This window comes from Xiphias gladius, chromosome 7 (genome assembly GCF_016859285.1).
Source record: "Xiphias gladius isolate SHS-SW01 ecotype Sanya breed wild chromosome 7, ASM1685928v1, whole genome shotgun sequence".
NCBI lineage: Eukaryota > Metazoa > Chordata > Actinopteri > Istiophoriformes > Xiphiidae > Xiphias > Xiphias gladius.
This window is the reverse complement of record NC_053406.1, coordinates 21,898,223-21,915,235: the sequence shown is the minus strand read 5'-3', so window position 1 is coordinate 21,915,235 and position 17,013 is coordinate 21,898,223. Positions and strand designations below refer to the sequence as shown.

The 17,013-nt window shown below is 43.5% G+C and overlaps 1 protein-coding gene across 5 annotated transcripts in view; it reads right to left on the bottom strand.

Annotated features, from left to right (window-relative positions):
• stard13b (StAR-related lipid transfer (START) domain containing 13b) overlaps window positions 1-17,013 on the bottom strand; it is a 75,052-nt gene that overhangs the window by 19,344 nt on the left and 38,695 nt on the right. The window contains exon 1 of one of the 5 annotated variants that reach the window (XM_040130199.1): window positions 14,384-14,841. The exons of 3 other annotated variants lie outside the window; for them this stretch is intronic. In XM_040130199.1, coding sequence (XP_039986133.1) covers window positions 14,384-14,507 — 124 coding nt within the window. In that variant the 5' untranslated portion in view covers window positions 14,508-14,841. Of the gene's footprint in view, window positions 1-7,118; window positions 7,363-14,383; window positions 14,842-17,013 lie in introns of those variants that run through there. One more of the 5 variants, XM_040130198.1, reaches the window with a different exon arrangement.

The following is a 17,013-nucleotide window of genomic DNA, read 5'->3' as shown; positions in this document are numbered from 1 at the left end:
CTCCACAATAAAAGCGCGGAGCCATCCCTAGGGCCGCTGGTCCTAATTAACAACATCAAAGTGAAATGCCACAAGACTGCCTCAGGATCCTCGCAGGACTCATGCAACTGACGTGTGAGCGGCGGCAGAGATAATGATACTGTCAGCGTGTATTGCCGTGTATGATGAGGTGCGGTGGAGCTTATCGAGAATGCTACCCATAGACAGAGTTAAGTGTTTGTTCTGCTTTATCAGAGCATTCACCGAGTCTGTCCATCACACACACACACAGAGCACTAATAGAAAATACAGGGCCATTTGTCATGCCATGTGACAGGCAGTGTTCAGACAGCCACCCCCTTGGCTGAAAGGCCTATAAAGCAAAGCAACAGTGGTCTGCATGCATGCTGCCTTTGTGCCTCTGTCAGTTTTTCCAGCTAATGACATGTGCCGTACACTTTTGCCACAGGAGGGCAGCCAAGCGCCGAACTGCTGGTTTACATGCAGATGATTAATACACGCTGTTCCATACAGCATATTAGAATAACAATTTCATGAGTGCGACATGCTTCCAAGTGAAGCCTGAAGTAGCAGTTGACTAATCAACAGAAATAAAAGTGGAGCATGTCATACACAGTTATATTGACTGTTTTGTATACAAAAACTTTTATACAAAACATATTTTATTTCCTTATGAGAAGTTGTGGATGTCTGGAACCTTTTTGCAAAACATAAATCCATGACACGTAAATGTAAATTAAGAATTTTATTATCTCTACATGCTTCTTTAATCCAAGAAAGATTTGCAGGGGCTTCTAAATGCAGGTCAGATCCCCAAGTCTACTCTCAAAATGATCTTTCTTATAACTAAGAATTGACTATTGGTACATTAAATATGTTTTGAACCTCTTTGCTTTATGTAGGTTAATAAGGCTTTTTTTCACTGAATTAGCACTTTCTTATCTGTGGAATGTAAAAGACCTGAGAACAGGAGAAGTTAATTTGTGACTTTCCGTTCCTGTTACAGTGCAGCTGAGGCATTTCTGAAATCTGCACTTGGTAAATGATTAGCCCTGCACATGTGGCAGCTGTCAGCTACTCTGACTCTAAACTGCACTGATTCACACACACACAGGAGAAAGTTTTTCAGGAAGGATATCAGCTCAGCCTGCCACCTACAGGCAAATAGTGTGAACCAACATAAGAACTTCATAAATGTGACCTTTACTGGAGGTTGGCTGGAGCGAGTCAGTTTGTTCCCGGCCGTTACAGGATTTTCAAATCAGTTACTCGCTCTTTATCAGCAGGGCGGGAAATCGCCAACGGCTACCAAACAACTGTTGGTATATTTTGGCTTCGGAGACAGTGGCTGGTGAATATTGGGATGTAGAGTAGGAACCCTTCAGAGCTGTAGACAAATCGGATCTGTTCACAGCTGATCTGAGATCTAGTTATCTGTGGGCATTTTTTGTCTTTGCCTGCTAAGCAAAGCAGGAGATATGGGAGATACGAAAAAATATCACTATAACTAAAACAAATTCTTACAATATCTGTATCTCTCGATAGAGTATCTGTTTATGTTTATATAGAGAAAGTAGGATCTGTAATTGATAGATCGTATAAATTATACAGACTTCTGTGTCAGCCTATCCCACATACGTGTTGGAGAGCTCACCAGTCTATTACAGGACCCACACATACACATTCACACACATATGGCAATTATACAGGGGGAAACACACACACATCCGCATGTCCCAAATCAATAATACATTCTACATCTCCACAGTATGCACAACATAGCAATTATCGATTGTTGTCGAAATTAGTATACAGGAAAAAAATCAGCATACTTTTCTATTTTACGCATGGCCAATTAAACAAAAATTATTTTTTTAAATATACTAATGCGTACTTTTCCCCCCTTTTTTTTGTCTCACCATCACCCAGAGTTTATCTGAATTTTTTCCAGCCGTGAGCAGCTTCCTTTGTGCACTGCACTGTGGGACAGCGGGGTGCACGGACAGCATCATCGAGAACTGAGCGTGTTTAGTGTGCCTACTGTCTGGTTTTACTCCATTTTGACACTTATTCGCTTTCCCAGTGTAAACACATTAGAATTAGTATAAAGTATGGATTTAGGACACAGCAATGCTATGACTGAACCATAACACAGCCATCAGTCTCCGATGTGGTATTAATTTCTTATTCTTTTATATACATTTAGCATCGGTTCAACAGATCATTCATCATGTCACTTAAGCAAGAAACGAGAGTACAAGCCATAGATTTAATTATTTGATGTGCGTGGGCTGTAGTGGTGGATGTAGACGACCAGCTAATCACATTGTCAAAATTGCTTTTGTCTCCCTGTCAGTAATATTTACTCCCCTCTGAAGGTAGCAAACAAAATCTGCATAACAATCACCTCTACAGTAGAGAGGTTCATGAATAAAAGAGGTTCTGGGATCACATTAACTAAGTAAACAATGCGTAGGGCTACATCATCACTTATCATCAAACCCCCATCTGAATGAAGGAGCAATTATATTTGTTTCACACTCAGACGATCTAACGTGCCACATGTTGTAGCAGACCATTAATGAATAATTCAGTGCTTTGGAGAGAGGAGTCTTGAGAGGGAGAGGGCAGAGTCTAACTAGGTTCCTTAACACCGAAGAGCCTTTTTAACCGCTACAACCTAAGAAGACAGAACAACGCAAACTGCTTTTCAGAGCTGGTTTCTAACAGTTATCCACGTAGGAGGAGGGAGGGTAGAACTTGTCCTCTTAACAAGCTGAAGTGTTACTGTCATTTAAAATCTACAAGTGCATTAAGTGTTACAAACATTATCCGGCTCAGAAACCTTTTGCTTCTCCCTCTCTCTGTTGATAATTAAAACTTTGTCATTAAACTTCTCTAATATCCTGATATAAAGCACGTGATGTTTATAAGACAGAAATGATCAGTTAGATATAACTGACTAGAACTAAAAACATATGTAATAATGAGCATACAGTGATGTGGGCAAGAACTGTGCATGTACAGTACAAACCCTGATGTGTGCCAGCAGAAGAACAAATGTGGCTGACAGTATGTCAACCTGAAAGACACAAGCCTTTCAGCCATGACGGCCAAATAAAAGACACGCTTTGTAACCCCAGAACACAAGAGAGATTCACTGACAAGCACCCAGCTGTCACGCAATAACTTGTGTCATTTGACAAGAAACGCACAACGTCCTCGACCATGGCAGAAGGCCCTTATGACCTTTCCAGGCCAGGAACGGAGCCCACTGACTGCACCAAGGTCAATAAGGCACGAGGGGGGGCATGAAGGGGTCACACTGGACAGAGCTTCTTGTCTGACACACAACAGCCCCTCAGTGGGGAAAAGAACCAAACGGCCACAGTCAGCAAGCAAGCTTTTAGTCACAGTGTAGCTTTCAGCTGCTCAAGGTTTCCACCAAAGCCCAGATGAAGTTCCCGGGACTTTTCCATGGCTGAACAGGATCACTTTCACGACCTAAAAATGGCCTGTGAGTAGTCTGGTTTTCACTACAATCCAGCTTGGCGTACAGTACAAGAAAAACAGCCGCAAACCATCATCCAATGCAATAAATATGTGAGTTCTAAACTATATATGGGCATAATGTTGTGAAATGATTCATTCATATTTTGACAATTGCTGACCTCCCCACGGAATCAGTCCAATTCCCCGCATGAAACACTCCACAATATATCTCAACATTTCCTGATTAATTCCATATCCAGTAGCAAAACACGGTAAAGCAAACAATGTCCCCTGTGAGACCTCAATAATAGAAATATATTATTATATATATTAGTTATAACGACCTTATGCACAAGCATGAACCACACAGATCAAGCATAAAAAATATGTGACAGTTTTGCAATAAAATTGCTAAAAAAAAATAGTGATTTGTTGATTTGGGTCATCAAATCTAGAATTTAAGATGAGATTTCTCTTCTCTATGATGGCATGATTAGCTCAATGACTCATAAATGACGGCTTGTGTACAACCGGTGTAACAGGTGTAAACTAAAGGTATAATGGACACATGCGACAATGCTGAATACAGCATTGTCGCATGTCTTTGTCTGATGCAAGAGTAGCAACAACAGATGCAGAAATCCTGAGAACCTGGACTCCAGATGGGCTGGACAGGGAGGAAGCGAGGCGGCCAGAGTAAATGGACTGCACTTCTATAGCCTCTAGTCCTGTCAACCACTCAAAGCGCTTTACACTACCTTCTACATTCACCCATTCACATAGCACTCTTTTCTATCCATACTGCGCTTTACACACACACACACACACACACACACACAAACACACCGATGATACATCAGGGGCAATGTGGGGTTCAGTATCTTTGACATGCGGACTGGAAGAGCCCGGAATCGGATCACCTGCCTTCCAATTAGTGGACAACCTGCTGTACCTCCTGAGCCACAGCCGCCCGTAGAAAACTGTAGAAACACAGCAGCCCTTCCAGAGTGAAGAAGTCTGGAGTGCTCCTCCAAAATCTGAGGAACATTTTTCAGGAAAGGACACACATTCCTGCAAAATAAAACACAGGCCCTTTCTCATGCTTAGCAATCCAATAGCCTGAAAAACGTCTGTTTCTCTCCATCTTATTTCCCACAGCTGTGCATTTAAATCCATCAACTCGGATGAGATATGCTGGACAGAATTGTTGGATAATAGTACCCGGACTTCAGTCAGTCCTGGTACTTTGTCAGTAGCTAAGGACCCACACACACATAGCTCTGGTGGCTTCGAAATGCCATCAAATCGGAAACATGACTAAGACCCCGCAGGCTTCCCCGGAATTTGGGGTGAAACAATACATGACTAACTCTACCCATCACCATGGCCCCCATTCACTTTCAACCTGCTATGTCAACAGGGCCAGCCAGCTGGAATGCAATAGCCACTGCAACGCATGGAGGTCGGTCCTGCAGCTCTGCACACTCTGCAGGCAGCCGCTTGAAATACGGCGTTCGCCATTACCTCTTGCATTTCAAACAGGCATGAATCGCACAAGGTGAGACGTGAGGTTTGAAAGAAACAAGATCCATAAAGGGCTAAACACTGCTCTCCTGGGGAAAGTGAAGAAAAACTGCCACACTGCAAGAAAAAGTGCTCAAGTAGAGCATTTAAGGCGAGACAGATTAAAAAACTTTTTCACCTAATTAAAAATTAGGTGAAAATTTTGCATAATGACGGTACTTAAGACAGCAGATGTGAAATAGATGTGAAACACGTTAAGTGTTTTTCTTTTTTTTTACTTTTTATGTTCTTATAAACATTTACCTGGGAGATAACTGTATTATCCACCATGTGTAAGGGACATTACTGAAGGTTGCATTCACTTTCTTAAAACAAACCGCTTAATTTTATGTGGGATTAATCCACTGGAAAGTTAACAATTACTGTGTTTTACAGCCACTGTTTCTTGTTTAACACATCCACACATTGTCTGAATGCAACGCACCTCAGCACATACAGTTTTTTTTTTTACATTTAAAACAATTAGATGTTGTGTTTTTTAATAAATGTATTTAGCTGAAAGAGTTGACTTTTTTTTTTTTTTTTTACAGAAGATGATGATCATAATTGTATATATTCAGTAAAATGTTAACAAGACCGATTCATGATATTGACGAGAAATCAAAAGCCCAATGTCAACGTCAGAAAATGCCAAGCTGTGCAATGAAAACTGTCAAATGAATCAAAGTTAATATTCACCCAGACTGCAGTGAAATCAAAGCATATTATATTTAAAAGTATATAAAAAGTCACACCTGACATAAACATGCAAGTACCAGTGGTTTAAAAGAATCTAACAACCCACTTCAAACATGTACATAGTTTCTGTCCTTGTCAAAGATGAGCTAAATTGTTGGTTTGCTGTCAAACCAGACATCTGTAATCTGACGGCACATGCCAGCTTGCTTGACTGCACACGCCTGCAAACATCAGATCATGAAGATTTCCCCCTGAAAACAAGGGTATGCACACACATTTTCAGGACATCTTCACACATCAATCCACCACTAAACCCTGTGTGTCCTTCACATCGTCACAATCACAAAAACACGGCTGGTGAGTTTCCTCACTCCTCTGTGGTGACACGGGAAATTTTGTCCACACAAGAGCCTGCATTAACCGACTCACGCTCTGGTTCGTGTGACGGAGAATAGAGCTACGCTGCGCGCTGCCATCAGATAGCTAAAGTTTCCTGCTGATGACTTTTCTGTGAAAAGCTGACATGCTGCCACGCTTTGATCCAGCATCAGGGTTCTCACACCTACAGGAGGGAGCAGGCTTAGTTGCGCTTTGTCCTCTGCTATTGTTTTGCATGCCCTGCCCCCTCCCAGGTAAATGAAAAAAGACAAGCGGTTACAGACCTTGGAGAAAACTGAATGAATCGTCAGGCCCTGTTGTGGTTAACTCTCCCGGCCACATACAGCAGTCCACAAATGAGCTGAAGGCTTGTAGCTTGTAAGACTGGCAGGCGACACATTCACTGATATATCTTCTTTATACTGTGGGCTTATCTGTTCTTACATAACTGATCCTACAGCTTTTCACCTCAGTGTTCGTTGTAGTCAGTTAATACTAATTATTTACCACCCCTGCGCCCTTGACTACTTATTGGCCGGAGGTCAAGTTTGGCTTTGTCTGCAGTGACACACACACACACACACACAAGCACCCTATGCCGCCATTATATTTGTCTTCCAAAGATTATTTCTATTGAGTTATGCCTTTATCTGGAAACAAAAGAACAAGGAAAAAAAGCCAGAGATACAAACTGGCATTTGATGAAGGTAATCAGCTGATCCCAAACAAACAGAACAAGGCCCTAAGTCACTTGCCACTGGGTCATCCTGCATTTGTTTTCATAATCATCTGGGTTTGTCATGTCTTATTCAATACATGTTTTGACTACAAGCGCACTTAGCCATTACTCCTAGCATTCCTAGAAGTATGACAAAGAAGGACGAATTTAAACAGAATACCTAATAGTTGGCTCTTAAGCCAAAGCTAAAAAAAAAACAAAAAACTAAAAAAAAAGCCCATCGCTTCTAGCCGAACACCTCTCCTACCTCCAGCAATCTTCTTAAGTAGTTGCTGCCTGGCAATGATCCTGCCCAGCCTGTACCCTGAGCGTCTGCGGTGATGGTCCATTCTCAGGTAGATATCCTGAGTCTCTGGGGTCATACTCCCCAGACACTCGCTGCCCGTGGACTCTGGGAGCTCCCGAAACATAACTGAAACACCGTGTCCCAAACAAGCCGCTGACCACTGGCTGATACTCACTAACCCACACACTCTCCCCCAAACAGAAAACTTCACATACAGGCGTAAAAATCCTAAAGTGAGCTGAGAGGGACGGCAGAGGAGAGCCTAGGGGGAGGAGTGCCAACACTTCAGTCTGCTTCACGGGGTCACGTGACCACAGGGAGGCCAATTGCAAGGCAGAAGTGGGAGTACTGCCCACCTTGCAGAGCTGAATCCACTGTCTGTGTGAACGCTTGTCTACTTCACCCTGCTCTGGAGGGAAATATAAATACCATCGGAATGCCTATGAACTGAGTAAGGAGAGCAGGAATGGAAGAAAGAGGGGCATGGGAGGGCTTAGAAAAATAGTGGCTTTTGGAGCCGCCCTGCGCTAGAACAACTCTTCTGCTGTTGCTGGTCACACAGGTGCCAAATTTACTGGGCCAGAGCGAGCCCGTGCCGTTTTAGAGAAAACTACAGAGGAGAGAGAAAGAGAGGGAGAAGTTGTTTTCTTGGTTTGAGAATGCAAATTTCGGCTCCCCCGCCCCCGCCACACAACCTCTATATCCAACTGCAGGAAGGCCGCTCAGCAGGTCTCCTCGAACTGTCAGCTCCTCAGGGGAGGAAGAAATTTTAGCTGGAATACATCTAGTGACCTAGATCCCCTTTACTCCACACAGACAGAAAGATCAGGCAGCTGCATGTCATCTGTTCAGCTCTGGTGGCTGTTTAGTGACAGGAATCAAAGCTTCTGCTGACACTGTGTCCCTGCTGCCTGAATACGTACAAAAAAAAAATATTTAGTATTTACCAGCTACTAATGTTCATAGGATATAGTTTTTGCAGTAGGTATACAAGAGAAGAACAGGAAGTGTTATTGGATATGTGGCAGCAGACTTCAGTCAAACTGAGACTTTACATCAAGTTGTAACTAACTTAATAAGATGTAATAATTACTGGATATTGATTTTTATAGTAAACTGTTTTTTTTCAGTTAGAAGAAGCCAGAGTGCTGAACCAACAGGAAGTGATATAACATGTTTGCTTATTGATATTACTCAAACTGTGGCTTTGGATAAAGTTTTAGCCGGAAGAGTTAAAAAAGAAAAAGATTTTTAAAAATTGAGTCCAGGCCAAAATGGATGTCAACTGCAGACTATACACATTTTAAAACAATTTCAAAACATTGAACTGCAACCAATGTATGAAAACCAATGCTTCTTTTTTTGGTTTCTATCTTTCCGGAGGTGTTTCATCACCATCCACCTCTTGGGAGGAACATTTCTGATGAAAAATAAAAGTCGTGCTCCTCTGTTGTAAAATTCCTCTTGCATCAGCCGGTTTACAACATGGAGCAACAATCTCCTCACACCTGAAGAAAAGTCAACACGCACACAAGCAGACCCACCCAGTGCCAGTCGGGGGGGGGGGGGCCCTGCCACTCTCCTCGTGACCGTCTGTGGCCTCGGCATACAGGCTTGCCTGTGTACTGTAAGCATGGCGCCATACATGTGCATGGAACACATATGGGCAAGTGACCAAGTCAAACACAGCCCCTGTTTGTTCCTCTACCTCGCTGGCAAAATCCCCCCCGGCCTAAGCTCACAAAGACCACAATTCAGCAGCACACCTCAGGGACCGCTGCACATGTCATAAACCTCTCCTGGGTTTAATGGCCCTCCCCACACCCTCAGGTGGAGCTATTTTAATACGCGATTGTTGCTTTTTTAAGGTACGAGGCAATGGTATGACACTTTTCAGATGATTTAACTGGGCGGTGACTAATTTTTTACGCACACAAACACCTGTGTTCATTCATAGTGTAAAGGGATCGCTTAAGGTGTCACATTCAAAAATGAGAGGCACCTTGTTGGCTATGGTTTGATCTCCCTGAACCCATTTCTGTGTTTTATTCTTCCCCTACTTGTCTAGACGAATGCACCACCTATACCATTATGGAATCAATCACCCGCTGCGATGAAACCTGATAATGAACGGAGATTAACGGTGTTTTTGTCTCTGTCGTCGCTCAAATACCTCAGCGGGTATTGTGAAACGGCTACGAGGTCTCCAGTATGTCCTTGTGTTTAACTTTGTAATGCATGCCATGAAGAAATGGCTGTGGTGTGTCCTTAGTGGGAGTGTTGGGTGTCAGGCGCAGTGACTCCAGTCCTTATCAAAACTTGTTCTAACACGCCTCTGTCTGGGTTTCAGAGCTCAACTACTATACAGCATGGCAACAGGAATCCAGACTCACATTAAACGCACACACACACACACACACACACACACACAGGCACCGAGGCACTGCAAGAAGCCGGCCGGCTTGACAGAGTGAATTCTATCGTTCATCACAATATAGGCGGTAAATGTTATTGTGTGAAGACATATTAAGCAAAGGCATTTAATGCGCGTCCGTCCGTCATTCATTATCTGCCCCGGCACTCAGCTCCACCCAGGTGTGATTGCCACAAGGGATACTTACATTCTGAATCACGGAGTCGACGCTCACTGCCCACAGATGATGAGTAGAGAGGCAGCCGAGCGGGGATCAGACACTGCTCTGATGTGGTTTGATTCACCAGCAGACACATGTGATCTGCGCTTGGCAGTTCTGGCTCTGGTGTGGCTATGTTTCCTGTGGGTAAGAGGCTTAAGAATAGACCCAGTGTGACTGAAGATTTCCACCTCATGAGCCACCAAATGTCTGAATTCTGAGCTCAGGTCTGGGAGTACACTGCACTTTAATAGCGCAAGACCAGTTGAGCTGCTATTCGGGTAACTTGAAGCAGTCGGGAGGCCCTTTTTAACGGCCTAGTATCATGGTATTATTTAATGTAGTAGTAGGTGCTCAACTCCCACTACAACCGTGAATCAGAGTCAACTCTTTTTTTTTCATAATTATTCACCTTAATCTCACCTTTAGAAATAAGCACTCCCAAACAGCTGCATGAAGCTGTGTGTGTGTGTGTGTGTGGGGGGGGGGGGGTTTCCCAAATAGAGCTGTGTTCCAAGATATCCAAGCTTCTCACTCATATATCATTAAGTTATTTTCAATAGATCTGTCCTTAAGAAGTAGAGTAGGTCTAGTAATAATTAAGGGAAAAAAATCACAGTCAGAGGTGTGTTTGTGCCGTGTTAGCTGACATAAATCACCAACAGTAAGCTGTCTGAACACTAATTAACTTGGTTAGGTGCCTCAGACATTAGGGGATGAATGGATTTCACATTATTTTCAATCTAACAGAACGGCAGTTGTCATTATTTACAGTTACGTGAGGGAAGGTTCTGATGGCTTATGATAAGAATACCAAAAACACAACCTGCCATGCTATATGAAACACAATAATTGGCTACTTGCTCATTAACAAATGTTTTTTTTTTCTCATTATTTCTTCTTTTGTGTCATAAAATTTGAGCAGTGCCTTTTCACCATCGAAGTATTCAAAGGCCTGCGTTGGTCCTGGTACAGATGCATGTACACATTTCCCCCGAGGAGTCATAGAGCAGCTTCTGAGACAGGCAGGTTTTCAGAATCATACTCAAGCATTACATGTCAGAGATGGACAAATACAGGCTATGGGAATTTAACAAAGAACGTCTCTCAGACCACCACCCCGCAGCTTGTACATAACCAGATACTGCAACAACTGTAAGAGCCATAATGGATGCACCGTGCTACGGCGAAACTCACAAAATCTCAGTAAATATGTTATCAAAAGCCGCACCGTGAACTAACCTTGATCCCTGACTTCTCCATCCTAAGTTCCCCTATTATTCTTTTTCCCACTTGGCCAAAATCTTTAATCAGTCTTCTTTAACGGGTATAATTCCAGCTTCATGAAAAAGCGTCATCATTTTACACGGGAGTGGAAATGTCACTGATCTAAATCAAAAAACGTAGAATGCACGGTTCACTTTCAAGTGCACGCTCCCGTAGGAATTCACGAGAATTCACTTCAGCCACAACACAACAGACACAGCTACAGTTTCAGTGGTTGATGATACCGTCTCCACACTGGATAATAAACATCTCTGTGCTGCTCTCTTTATTGACTTCTCAAAAAAAAAAAATCTGCTAATGTTAATCATAGAATCTTAACAAAGTACAAGTTTTGGTCTTGAATTGTGCTGCCCTGAACTTCTTTCCTGTTCGCATTATTCTTCAATGTCCATTTTCACACAATCTTTTATGACTGGGGATCCCCCTCAGACCAGGCTCTAACCCCTGCCGTTGATGCCTTCCTGTTGACATTTCTTGATAAGACCCAGTACATGGTGCTCTCCACCTCCACCATTGTTACCGACTCTCCTCCCGTTTTGTGCAAACTGGTGAGTGTTTTGTTTTTTGTTTTTTTTTAAAAAGATGAATGTTGAATAAAAACCCATTTACCAGTCTGTTAAACCAATCAAATCAGGCGGTGAATATTCAAAGCTTGGAGATTGAATATTTCTGATGTAAAGCCCAACTTTCAGCCGAAAGATGGAATAATATTTCTAGAATAATGTTGCGCAATATCCTGAAATGTCATTTATCTGCGAGAATTGAGCAACTCCCTCAAATCAAAGTCAAACCCTTACAGTGTAAGCAGATTCCATGCATGTCTCCCTGTAATTAAAAAACGCTTTTTTAGATATATTTATCTACATAGACTATGACAGCCCACATTTATCAGCATTTGGCTCCTGCTTTACAGTTAACCTGCATGTAAAACCTATTAATCACACAAGGGCAGATGAAGCTAATGCTTTTTTTTTTTTTTTTTTTTTTTTTTAAATATTTGCTTACTGCAGAGTGACCTTCAGTGCAGCAGCTGGGGCACAGGTGCAGTATTAATTCACAGGTCGGAAACTGAACAATGCATCATAGGTTCTATACTTTTGTCTTTCAGTCTGCCAGGTCGGAGTCGGCCGCTTGGCCTACAAATACATTTTATGCAAGTTTCACTGAAAACTGACTGTCTGAGAGAGCTGCCATCCATAAGTGTTTGGCTATAAGTGGGTCACCTCCTGCTATTTTGACATACATGGATCTCCTTGATGTCTTGCCAAATCCATCTCAGATGAGCAAGAAAAAGTGGCCCTCAGGGTTCTTCTACACTTGACCTAAATTTCACATAAATCTGGGGTTCCTTCTCTCTGATTTCCTGTAAATACCCGCACAACACACCCGCTACGCATTCCCGGTCAACAGGATCTACACAAACACAGAGGCACAAAGACCCCTGCAAAAATATAAATTTGTAGCACACCTGGCAGCCGAGACCAAAGAGAGCTTCCTTGCAAAAAAAAAACAAACAGTAAAACAACATTCAGTTCACTTTCCGTCCATCTGTCAAGTCAGTCATCTGTAGCAGCCTGGTCTATATGTGTGCCTTCATTGTTCGGTGTGTAAATAAGCAGCTCTAGGCCCCAGGACTGCAGAGACCGCCAGATGCACGCCACACATCAACGGGATACATACTGCATATGGAAGAGAATGCAAGATTGATGTGTCAAATATCCAGATAACGCGGGAGTCAGCTGCTGCACCAGTGACGCGCCTCGGCAGGCCGCGCAGCTGAGGCGAGCACGTATCAGAACCTCACGCACAAAACACGCAGCCCCGTGTGAAAGCTGACCGGCAGCTTCGAGCCATGTTTCAACAGAGAGAACACACCGGTAGGACGAGATATGCGCTGACATATCACATTAAACATCTGGTCTCGATTTGTGTGACTTCAGCGCTCAAACTTCTCCCTGAAGAAGACAGGGTTGTGTGCTTCACGGGGCTTTTCCACATGGGGAGCCACTGTGGACAATTCCCTGCACCTAGTGGTACACTTAGGTTACTGCACAAATGAGTGCTTCCCACTCTCAACAGTCGAGACCTTTGACAGGGTAATTGCACCAGGCGGGAACCTCAAAATCTTCAGTGTTTCTCTGAGATTTATCCCAGAAAAGCCTCTAAGTCAAAGTAAACTTTTTTTTCCAACAATGTACAATATGTCACTTGTATTCTTTGTCTTTTTTTCTTTGAAGTTCAGTGTGTATGAACAATACAGGCACTTTTTAAGTGGATAAAGCAAATATGAACGGACCGTTTCAGTGGAGTCGCATTGCTGGGAAAAACTGCTTGTCCTGGTTTTTACTGGCAGCCAGGTATTCATACACGCACACTGAGCTGTGGGAGATAAACGTGGATCCGTCTTTCATGTTTATATCTGAAACCTTGAAATGGTTTGTTCTATTGCAAAGAGAGTGTATGAGAAAGAGCTGCAACCTTGTCACACTAAGAAATTAAAAATGAATCAGAGTTGTCTGCCCACCAGACAAAAAGACAGACAGATAGATAGATAGATAGATAGACAGGCAGATAGATAGACACATGGATGGACAGATAGATAGATAGATAGATTGATGAAAATTATTTTATGTTAATTTAAGGTGAGCCTTTACACCACAGATCAAATGGAAAATGAGGAAATTCTGTCCATTCTCTCCTCATCTGTCATGAGTGGGAGCTACTTTCCATCTCGCAGCGCATAAATGGCCCATCAGCGCCACTCTGCGGTGTGAGCAGGTCCACGGTCGTTTTTTGACGGATAAGGTCGGCGGTCGAACCGAACACTGCACAACAGCGCCGAGGATTTCCTACACGTGTGCCAAAGATCCCCACAAGCTGACCGGGTTGTTCAGACACCGTTAAGATCGGTGGGATCTCAGTTCAGCGGGCCCGCGCTCGGCAGCGCACACCTGGGCTGACACTTTCAAAGTGTCACCCCTCGGCTTCTGAAGTGCACGTCTAAACATCTTACATTTTAGGATGACTCTGTTTTTACACCGGGGGCTACTTTGCCGACCGAACTTAAAAAAATAATCCGCCAATAGCAGGGCCAATTCCTTTTTTTTTTCTTTAAGAGCACCCTTGTTGCACCGCTGTCATGACACGTAATGCACACCGTGAATTGTGTCATTGCCATCACTGAGGTAAGGAGATTAAAAGGACTCTGCAGTAATAAGATGGGCTGACCTAAGTTTTTGCTGTGGCGGTCGACCCCCCCCCCCCATCTTCCAGCGGGCTAGGGTCTGCCTGTAGCGGGCTACTGACCTGCCACTCTCCGCTCCCTGACATTCTTCCAGAGTAAATCCCAGGCTTTGGATGTGGAGCTGCGCAGCTGGTCGCTGAACGACCGCCGGAGCGTCAGCTTCGCGGAGTTTCTCTTAGATGTCATCGCAAACTCCCCTCGCGGACATAATAACCAGATCCTCGGCGTCCCCCACAAGCCCGTGATGCTCGAGTCTGCGACCGAAAAAGAGAAAAAAACCAAAAACAAAAAACAAAAAACAAAAAAAATCACCTCTCCTGTTCGAGGTTTGAAGTTTTCTCTGCTACAGCAGCAAACCTGACTTTGTCGCCCGGTCCTCGAACCAAGGTGTCAACATTTTGATGGGTGAAAAAATAAAGATATATTCCCCTCGATTAGCAGAAGAAAGACAACGAAATGGGAAAAGGTAACAAAAGTGCCAGTACAACACCAAGACAGACTCTCACACTTCACACCAGATGTGTGTGTGTGTACGTGCGTCTGTGTGTGTGTTTGAATGGATCCACGCACCGCGAGTGCTACCCAGCGTGATGCTTTCACGTGCAGCGGGAAAAATGGCACTTTCCACCGGAGCACGTATGATCCAACCCCCCCCCCCAAAAAAATACTTGTGACTTAGCAAAAAAATATCTGTTAATGATATGTGTATAGGCTAATGCATTTCAGCCTTACATACATCTCAGAAGCTCAACATTTCACGATTATTACTTTGAAACCACATGTTAATGTAGTAGCCCTTGAAAAAGAACATATTTCCACAATGTTCTTCCAACTAAAACATTGTTTGTATAAACGATGTCCGTGAGACTACAGATGCAAAGAAGTGAAAGACGAAAGTTCATTTAGACTACGAGAGAAAACATGTAACGATGTTGTGATGCAGGACAAAACAATGCCCGGATGCTGTGTCCAAGGTCAATTTCCCCTTCAGTCTGCTGCCGGAGCACAATGTGAGCCCATCTCCGTGTGGCACATGATTGCTAGGATTGAACACCCACCAGAAAGAGTTTTCCGATCCACGCTCATTTCGAGCTCTACGCAGAGCACCTGAAGGCACCACAAACGGCAAACCCATTCAATGCTCCGCCACCGCCACTGCACGAGCAGTGTAGCTCTCAAATGACACAATTCAATTCACATTCTCCAGCCCAGTTTCACACTTCACTATCATCCCCAAAACTATGAGACATAAAAGAAAAAAATACAGGAGAACATTACAGTAATGTTCAGTTATAGGGAATTGCGAGTCTCTGGTGATCAAATTGATATAATACATCTATAATTTCCTTCACATTGCAGGAGTGTTGTAAAAGTTTTTTCTCAGGTACTCATTTTTAACTGCAGCAGGTTCTGGTATTTTTGTGGATGCTTTCAAAACATATGATCCTGGTCGACCCATTTAACAACTACCGTTAGGGATTTTGGCCTAAATTCCACATCAGCACGCTGTCGTCTATTGTTTTAAAACTTAATGAGAGTTCAGCGGGTTCTCCCCCGGCTAGGCGAGACCCAGGCAAACCCCTTCGGCAGAAAACGGGTTCAGATGGGTTCAGTTTCAGCGCCATTTACTTTTGTCGTCACAATATCTTTGTTGTCACAATATCGGAGCATGACCTAAGAGCAGTGATATCATATCAGCTGTATTACTTTCGTGGTCATCAGCTGGGATTAGTGTTATAGCAGGTTTAATATCCTTATAAACACACGGTCTTAACACAGAGTGGCTGGCTGGAGATTGGCAGATTCCTAAATGAACAAACCTCCGCTGACCCCAGTTTGCCCTCGCCGCGTGAAGCCGAGCTAACATTACTTCGTTTCAATAAGGAGAGAGACCCCATTTGCCGCTGAGAGCGCGGGTGATTTACACATTATCACGAGGTCACACAGTGAGATATCCGAGCGCCGAGGGGGCGTGCAGCTGAGGGGAGAATATTAATGAAGGGCTCGGTTTTCCATTTGCTCGGTCTTGAACTGGAATCATGTGCAGTCAGGAAACCGCTGCTTGTAAGAGACCCGGGGAACTGTTCTGATCTCACTGTATCTGACATGAAAACACACACATCAAAGGCTGAACCTTCCTACGAAGCAAAACATCAAAACTTTCTGCTCATTCCCAGTGAAGGAACTGAGTAGCTCTCAGAGTGCGACAGCTTCTCACCTACATTTGGATCTAACTGAACTTGTCTCCGTTATTTTAAGGTTTTACAAGTCACAGGAATGAAAGATATGTGGGAAAATATAGATGCTTTTTTGGGTTCAGCGTGGGTCACAAGTGATCAGCATGTTACTATTTTCAGCCCTGCTTGTTCTGACCTCGGGCTAAAATGCAGCTTGGAGGACAGAAAATAGCCACACACACACACACACACACACACACCCACACACCCACACACACTTGGCTAGAGAACCTGTTTCATTCGATCCTGTGAATTTTCAGGAATGGTCAGGGTTAAGCCGAGTCAAGCACCTTGTTTTCTGCTGGTCACGTGGACTAGGAAGCCCACGGAGAAAAACGATTAATAATACAATGATTCTGTGAATTAAACCCGAAACAGCCAATACATCCCTTGTTCATCCAAGATAGTTAGGGACAAAATTAAGACTTTAACTTACAAAAATGACACAGATTCAA